Genomic DNA, 9,673 nt, shown 5'->3' with positions numbered 1-9,673 from the left:
ATTATCCTTCGAGTAACTTCTTTTTGCATTATATTTTTGCTAAAGTGTGTGCGTGTGTTTGATCCAGAGGATGTCTTGATGAAAGAGAGTCGTATTTGTATTTCTAGAGTTGGAGATTTGATTCAATAGATTTTGTAGAATTTTTATTGTTGTACAAATTCTATTTATCTCGGTGCAGTGAAGATGTATCATGACTTGAGGTATCACCATTGGTGGTGTGATATGAAGCGGTATATTTCAAAGTTTATATCTAGGTGCTTGAACTAATAACAGGTAAAGTATGAGAACTAGAGGTCGGGAGGTTCGACTCAGAGGCTACCCATTTTCAAGTGGAAATGAAAGCCGATTGGTATGGAATTGCATAACTTCAACTTCTCTTGAAGGGACAATGCATAGCAAGCTGCCGTCAACAAAATATTATCCCCGTCCTCAATTAGATGCAACTCTTGCCTAATACCAAGGTCCACCAAATCATATTTACTTTTCAATGTATCCTTTGTCTTACCAACCATACTCATCACAGTTGATAAAATATTGTCGGATACATTTCTTTCTATGTGCATCACATCAAGGTTATGTCTTAACTTAAGACTCTTCCAATAAGGTAATTGAAAAAATATACTTTTCTTCTTCCAATTATAAGCATTGTTAGAAACATTACGCTTTCGCTTTTGCACTTTACCAAAACTCACATTGCCTAACTCATATAATTGCATAAGTGGTTCATCACCTGTTAAAGGGCTAGGTGCGATCCCCATTTCCACTTTCCCATCAAATAACATCCTATTTTTACGCCATGGATGGTTCATGGGAAGGAAGCAACGATGCCCCATATAACATAATTTGTTGCGTAAGGAAATTGATTGTGTGTCTTTATGTAAACAGGGACATGCAAGCTTGCCTTTAGTTGACCATCCTGAAAGGTTTCCATATGCTGGAAAGTCATTAATCGTCAAGAGCAGAGCCACACGCATAAGAAAATTAGATTTTGAGTGTGCATCATAAGTCTCCACCCCATCCCATAATTCCTTCAACTCATCAATCATTGGTTGTAAATATACATCAATATCATTCCCTGGAGACTTAGGTCCTGGAATAAGAAGTGTCATCATGAAATATGGATCTTTCATGCAATCCCATGGTGGCAAATTATATGTAACTAGAACGACAGGCCATATACTATGATTGGAACTCATATTTCCAAATGGTTGAAACCCATCACTTGCTAAACCTAATCGCACATTTCTTAACTCAGCTAAAAAAGTAGGATGATGCTCATTGAAAAATTTCCATTCTATTGAGTCAGATGGATGACACATGACATCGTCATCAATATTCTCCTCCTTGTGCCACCTCATCTTCTTTGATGTCTCTTTTTCCATGTATAATCTTTGAAGCCTTGGTTTGATTGGAAAATATCGCAACACTTTATGAGCTACTTTCTTGCCTTTGGGTTTTACTGACTTCCATCTAGACTTGCCACACTTAGGACATGATTGAGCATTGACATAATCGCTCCAATATAAAATACAATCATTCTGGCATGCATCTATTTTGGTATATCCCAAGCCTAGGTCATGAAGAACTTTCTTTGCTTCATAGAAAGAACTAGGTACAAATGACCCCTCGGGAAGAACTTCTTTAAACAACCTTAATAACTCATCCATCGATTTGTTGCTCCAATGGTTAAGTGACTTCAAGTGAAGTAATTTAACAACAAAAGACAACTTTGAGACTTTTGTGCAACCAGGATAAAGTTCTGTCTTACCATCTTCTAACAATTTGTAGAACTTTGTAGCATATATATTTGGCTCTTCATTTCCCTCCGAATAAGTAGCATTATTATCCAGATTCATATATCCATAAGCATCATGGATCATTTGAGTAATGTCATCCTCTTCAGCGCTATCAACATCTACTTCATCATTAAGTGCGGCATTAGAATTTTCAACTCTAACCAACACTTCTCCATGCAAGTCCCACACCTTATAAGAATCCCAGAATCCCTTCTTTAATAAGTCTACTCTTATATCAATTCTTAGCTTAAACACAGTGTTCATACATCCTTTACAAGGACATCGAATCATAGTGTTCACCTTGGGTTGACTGAATGCCCAATTAAGAAAACCTTCTACTCCGTCTCTATATTTTTGGTCAACTCTATTCCTAATATTCAACCAACTTTTATTCATTCCTATTTCAATAAAAAAATCAATAAGTTAATTAATTCAATTATTCATAATGATAAATATTGGACAGAGAAGTACTGAGAAATAAATTTATAGGAAAATATCAATAATGAGGTTGTGACTAGAAGTTGGAAATTCTCACAATCAAATGCTAATAATAAAAAGGGAACGTAGATCACATATGATTGTGACTAGCACAACTTACTGTGTTTGCAGTGATTATCTTGCAAACTACAAGTAAATATTCAGTTGTGCTATTGATCCTCATATACAATGGCACTTACTGTGCTGTGCTACAGACACTCTTTCCAAGCACAACCATATAGTTGACAGGTTGTATCAAGCCTACAATTTTCAGCAACTTCCTAAGGAGACAAGGGGGTACTACATACTAGACAAACTGGAATGTCAAATTTCAGAAGGAAAAAGCTGAAGAGGATCATGGAACCCCCTTAAATGAGCTGCAAACTATCTCAAGAGGAAGCACCATGAGCTCTTCTTCTAATTTTCTTTTTTTTCTTTCTTTTTTTGTGTTCTCTCTTCTTTTTTTCTTTTTTGAGGATATGTATTTCCTTGAAGTTATATCCTCTTTGAGGAATCCTTATTTAGGATTATATTGCAAAGGGGAGAGTCTCCCTTATTTTATGGTTTTCCTAGATACGTTGTATCGAGAGGAGTCCTCTCATATATGCTTAGCTACCTAGGATCCATTGTTCTCTATTATCTACTACTGTGCAGGTACATTGCAAATCTTTAGAAGCTGTAGGTTGTGACTAAACCACCTAGGAGAAAATGTTGTGGATAAGATCACCAACTACAGAAACACTGCAGAGCTGCAGCACAAACCTGGAGGATGCTGCAACAATTAATACAGAACTGCAGCTCCTTGTACAATTCAGAGCTTCAACATCCAACAACAAAGTCACACAACAACTTGAAATACCCTGTAGAACTGAAGCAGTACAATGCAGGTAATAAAAAGTTCAACTTGGATGATCTCATGGTCATTTCTAAGCAACGGGTAGTGAATTTGTTCGTATTAGTAGCACTTTTCTGATGCACTCACAGTTTACGTAGTTGTTTTAATCAAAAACGCAGATGGACTGTCTACTAGTAAAAAGCTTTTTTCACATAATAGACCAATCGATAATTTATAATCTTCTCTTTTTCACATTCTAATAGCACCAAATTCTTAATTTATCAACAATCTACTGCACAATAATGTCAATCTCATATCTCGCCTCCAAATTATATAATTATACGGTTATTGTTATTCCTACAATTTTTAAGTATTATCATATCTTTTTGTAGCTCACAAAAGATAAGGACAAATACTAGAATTCTCCATACATTCTACGGCTATTTACAGTGAGTCTTATCGACTCTACACATCTCCAGAAAATAAAACTTCAAATAAAGAGAATCGATTGATCAGTTAACTATATAGAACTGCACAAAGTATAAAAAATAAATCTCTGTAAACAAAATTGTGAATACTTCTTTCTCCAACAAAGGTGTCAATTCTTTAACTAGTCAAAACCACAAATCCATGAAGAGATAAAGATGTAAACAACGAAGAGACTCTCGATTTCAAGATAGATTTTCCAATGTGCAATCCAAATGTAGGACTTCCATCAACAGACATAGAAACACCCACACAGAGGATATCGAGAATACAAAATACAAAATACAAATGAGAATATAGAATTTCAGCTTCTAGTTTACCTCGCAAGATCGAGAATACAAAATACAAAAACATCTTTAGAACTTTCAGCTTTTAGCTTACCTCGAACTAATTTTCAAAACTTCAAATGGGCGAACTGGTTCAATCCTTTAGAACTTCGAACTTCTTACGCTCACAGTGATTTTCAAACTAGGAACTCTCTTCCTTCTCCATCGACTTTAGAGAACCCCATTACTACAAAATTCAAGTGGGTTATAGAAATTACATGTAAAATCTTAAAATACATAAACCTAGAAACGGATTTGAGCACATACCTGATAAAATACATACTTTATAGAACCCTATTAGTCAAAAATTGAAGAATATTCAGCAAAAAGGAACCTTATTCATATATATTTCACCAACAGATCGACACTACTTGTTCCTATAAATCGAGCAAAGAGGAACCTCTGTTAGCAGTGTTGTCTCTGTTTTTCTTTCCTCCGATCCCTTTTTCCCAAATCTATATAATATCCATTTTTTTGTTTAGGTTTGTGCAAGAGCTGATGAGAATGGCCTTTAGTTTAGCAGCTAAGAGATTTTTTAGTTTATTTTTCTTTTAAATTTAATTTAGTTGGATTAACATTAGCGGAGACTAGGTCGCTACAAAATCTTATTTGAGGCGACATTTCAAAATTTGCTACTAAATATTTAGCACCCAAATTTTATTTTAGCGGGACTTTATAATTTTCGAATTAGTGACAACTATTAGCAGCGACACAAAATAAGTCGCCACTGAAACTAAACATTTTGGAATGACCATAAATGTCCCTACTAAATATGAAGCTTTTGTTGCAACAAGTTGGGTCGCCACTAAATCTCGCCACAATAAGTCTTATTTCTTGTAGTGTTCCTACTAGGCTTGACATATAATTGTTTGATATTTTATGATTTTTGAGTCATCATTGATAGGTTGAACAAGTTCTCTCACTTTCTGCATGTTCATACTTTGTACAATTTAGAGAGGTTGAGTCAAATCTACATTTGAGAGATTATCTATTTGTATGGGGTGCTAGTTTCTATTATTTGACATCATGCTACTCAATCACATTGTATTTATAGAGGTCGATTCAAAGAGACTTGGGTACCAGAGTGTAATACCCCGGAATTCAGAGAGTTGGAACCCAAAAGTAATCTTCTAAATTTTTACTGACTCCAGCCTTACGAGCCACTATAGGACTCGCAGATAGTCCTACTACTTATAATAATGAGTCATGGAGTGAAACCTTGAGGAAAGAAAGATGTTTCCCTCAGGAGAGTTTCTACGACCCAATAGGAAGAGTCGTCGTCCTATTGACGTGTCATAGGAACCTCTCATAAATCAAAGTTCAAAGGACATTCTTCTAAAATTTCCCAATGCAAGAGATCTCAAAGTCTCTCAAGGTTTCTCTCCAAATTCAAGCTAGGGTTCCATATTTCTTTAAGGTTCTTCTTCAATTCTTAAGTTAATCCACTCAAGGTATATGGGAATTGATTCATGGTCTCCTTGCAGCCATGGAGTCCCAAAGTTTCTCAAAAGTTTTTATTCAATTTGAATTGATTTTGAACTCTAGTTTTGATGAATTGCATTGGGCTAATTCAATTTCATTTTTAGATATTATGAATTATCATTATGTACATGTTTTTAGATGAATTGCATGATTTTGAGATGCATTAGGAATGCCCAAGCATAAATCTATTTCCAAGTTATAATTATGAAGTTAAAGATAATTTTCATGAATAGATTATGAGTTCAATGATCTTCAAGTTAAGATTTCATGATTTAGATTTGATATTATGATTTTATGATGAAAGTTATAATGATCATCACATGCTTTTAAACCTTACTCATGTTTATTATGATTGGTCATACATCTTATGACATATTGATTGCGTTATTTTACTTGTTCATGCATACTTCACATACTTAGTAGATTCAAACATACTAACGCATATTTTTTCCAACATTGTCTCATAATGCAGGGACAGACAACACTCACGACTATCCTATTCAATGCTAGAGATTGACCTAGATTCTCAAAGAGTTGGTGAGTCCTCATTATATCAAGGACATAAATTTTGTTCATGTTGATATAACTTTGTCCTTTATTTTATTGTTAGGGTGATCTAGGAGCTTGTACTAAGCCCCCATAAGGGATTAGACTAGAGGCATGTTTATGTGGCTTATGATGTAATCCAGTTTGGATGTTTATGAAGTTGATTTCTCTTAGTCCCATTCTATTGTGATGATTACTTCTGCTGATATCTTAGTGTGTTTCTTTAGGTTATGTATGCTATGATGGATTATGGTTGGGGTCCCTCATATCCTGATCATCGTGTCACGGTTTGGCTCTAGTTCGGGTCGTGGCAAACTTGGTATCTGCGCACAAGGTTTTAGAAGAGTCCTAGGGAGTCTAACATTCCACGTAAAGTAGAGTCTTATTCATTGGTGTGAAGTGAATCACATCTATGAATAGGAGGATATGGAGTGTCTTAGGAAAAAGTCACTATTCTTTCATGATCTATGTCATGTGATAGAGTGGTTAAGTGTTTTTTAGTTAAGTGTTTTCTCTCTAACTCTTGTTCTTTCCAACTTTTAGAATATGTCCCGCTTGAAGGAATACTGTTGAAGAGAAGCAACAAGCTCCAAATGAACCTTTCAATGATCAAGTTTTCAATTCGAGTTCCGAGTAGCCTTTCAAGTACTTACTCAAGCTATTACGGATATGTTAACCAAGAGGTGGTGGCTCCCGTGAACCTAAACATTGGTATGGTAGCAACAAGAGTTCATGATTTCATGAGGGCAAATCCTCCAGAATTTTGGGTTCGAAAGTTAATGAGGATCCACAAGAGTTTGTTGATAACATCCATAAGATTTTTGAGATTATAGGGATAATCCTGGTTGAGATGGAGGAGTTTGCTACGTATCAATTGAGGGGTGTTGGTCAAATTTGGTATGATCCATGGAAGAATGAAAGGCCTAGAAAGGAAAATCCCGTGACTTGGGATGAGTTTAAAGGGGTGTTTCCTGATCGCTTCTTCCCATTAGAGTTGAGGGAGGCCCAAGTACAGGAGTTCATTAACGTTAAGCAAGGTCGTATGAGTGTGAGGGAGTATGAACTCAAGTTTACTTAATTATCAAAATATGCTCTATTATGGTTGCTGACCCATGAGCTCGTATGAGTAAGTTCGTATTAGGTATGTCAGATGTGGTCTCAATAGAGTGAAAAATGGTTATGTTGGTTCAGGAAATGGACATATCTAGATTCATGACATATATGGAGCAAGTAGAGAGTGAAAATCTAAAAGTGAAGAATAGGGAGTCCAAGATGCCAAGAACAAATGGCAGTGAATTGTCTCATGCTAAGTCTTAAAGTGGTGGACATTCTCATTTTCTCCAAAGGTACTCTAGCCGTGGGTATTCTAATGACACTACTATAAGATTTGATATGGATAGGGTGCCCAACCCTAATCCTCAAGGAGGTGGTCCTATTGGCAAAACTACTCCTGCATGCAAGAAGTCTGGTAGGAACCACAAGGGTGAAAGCCTAGCCGATTTGAATGTATGCTATCGATGTGGTAATTCAGGTTATCTTGCTAAAGAATGCAAGTTTAAATATGGTCATTCTCACGGCCAAGTCTCTCAAGGTGCCTAACTGCAACCAAAGGGTGGTCAACATCATAATAGGTTCTATATTCTTCATGGTAGGAAAGAGGTGGAGGATACTCCTAATGTTGTTACTGGTATGTTACGGGTTTTTCACTAAGATGTTTTTTCTTTGCTTGATCCTGGTGTAAATTTGTCTTTTGTTTCCCTTTATATGTATTAAATTTGATGTTACTCCCGAGACATTGTTAGAGCCTTTCTCCATTTATACTCTCGTAGGTGAGTTGATTGTGGCTAAATGAGTTTATAGAAGTTGTCTGGTTTCGATCTTCCATAAAATTACTCTATGTGATCTAGTTGATCTTGAGATGACCGATTTTGATGTTACCCTTAGTATGGATTGGCTATGTGCATGTTATACTTCTATTGATTATAGAACCCTAGTGTCACGACCCAACCCCATAGGCCGCGACTGGTTCCGACCTGAACCCCCCATATACATATCTATCAGTTGTGATCATATTGAATTATAAATATGCAGTGCATATAAATAAGTGTAGTCAAACCAGACTACAACAACATGATACATACATGAGAACCCCCATGGGTCATAACATTTCATACATCTGTAGCCTCTTTCATTTGTATCATAGCATTAAAGGGCATGCAAGCCAACAAGGATACCATAACATAACAATACATACAATATATCATATAGACCCAGCTGAACCAAACTTATATATACAACCCACGTATATAAGTCTGCAGACCTCTAACAATATTAATGACAATATATAGCGGGATAGGGCCCCCGCCGTACCCCTGAATTATAAAAATATACTACACATCAATGACCAGTGCCAACAACTAGGCTCTGATACAATGGAACCTCTTCCAGCTGAGCTGAGCGGAATCCTAAGCTGACGGACTCCAAAACCTATATTTGTACCTACGGGCATGAAATGCAGCCCCCTCTCCTCTGAGAAAAGGGGGTCAGTACGACATATGTACTGAGTATGTAAAATGTAACATAATACAACTGGAGGTATATCCAAAATAAATAAGCAGGGGAACAAATTATCAAATTAGAAACCTGTACCTGTACTCTGTGAATTACAAAAGCATGCATTCTCATATCATACCATATAGCCGGCCCTTTCAGGGGTTCGGTGAATCATATCTGTAAAACCATCATGTCCCTAGTTTAATCACCTCCTTATTACAACACATCATCATATATATACATATGTACCCGTCCCTCTAGTGAGGGGCTTGATGGACAATACAGTGAATTGTGCACGATAACATACCCGACCCGAGACTCAGTGAAAGAAGTGTTACAGTATACACGAGTAGAGTAATGAGTAACTATATGCAATTTAAATCATTATCAGAGACTCGACAAAATAAGAAAGTTAAGCTTTTGTTTGAGGACCCGAGTAATGGTGTAGTCATCTCGAGTGTCCTCTAAATGCCATTATGGGCTGCCTCAAAAGTAATCTCGGGGACCCTAGACATGTATTAACTTAGGGACAAATCATTTATGGAATCAAAAACATTTAGTCTCCTATAGTCTTTAAGACTTGGAGCCTGTACATTTGGTTCCTCTTTAACATATAGAAGTTTCTAGGGAAATAGTTTAACTACTATCAAAGTTCGATATTCAAAAGTAAATACGAGATGTTAAGAATGGAGTTACTCCGGAGCTCACATCATATTTAACTTACCACTAAGACATGCCAGAAAAGAAAAAGAGTAAATCTATATAGTCTGTACTTTCCTTCAGGTGGTCATTATATACATATCTTGTACCCGGCCCATCCTGGGGCTCAGTGAACAACTACGGCATCATAATCTCATTTTAATACCAAGTACATATCAAGAGAAAGGAAAGATAGTTTCCCATACACTACTCTTTAGCACGTGGAAGCCTTAACAGGCAATGCTCAATTCTTGTAGGGGTGTCGACACCTAACTGTAGTTAGGGATTATGAGGCGTACCTGGAGTTCTTGAAATGGAATTATCCCCACATTCCACATACAATTCATTTAAGGCTAAGACTTGCCAAAAGGAAAAAAAGATAGTTGTACGTACTTATACCAAAACATGCCAAGAGAATGATTTACATACATCGCACGAGTCACTCTTTGTCACATTCGCCTCGTCATCCTTTG

General features: G+C 36.4%; 1 protein-coding gene across 1 annotated transcript; it reads right to left on the bottom strand.

Annotated features, from left to right (window-relative positions):
- Positions 1-308: 308 nt before the first annotated feature.
- Positions 309-2,192, bottom strand: LOC129899907 (uncharacterized). Its single transcript, XM_055974905.1, has one exon. The coding sequence runs from the start codon at positions 2,190-2,192 to the stop codon at positions 309-311; it is 1,884 nt and encodes a 627-aa protein (XP_055830880.1).
- Positions 2,193-9,673: the final 7,481 nt, after the last annotated feature.

The sequence above is a fragment of the Solanum dulcamara genome, chromosome 8 (genome assembly GCF_947179165.1).
Source record: "Solanum dulcamara chromosome 8, daSolDulc1.2, whole genome shotgun sequence".
Classification (NCBI taxonomy): Eukaryota; Viridiplantae; Streptophyta; class Magnoliopsida; order Solanales; family Solanaceae; genus Solanum; species Solanum dulcamara.
This window is presented reverse-complemented; position numbering and strand designations above follow the sequence as displayed.

Excerpts from the sequence above, each read along its gene's own strand:
- LOC129899907 (XM_055974905.1), bottom strand. The coding sequence starts at position 2,192 with ATGAATAAAAGTTGGTTGAATATTAGGAATAGAGTTGACCAAAAATAT.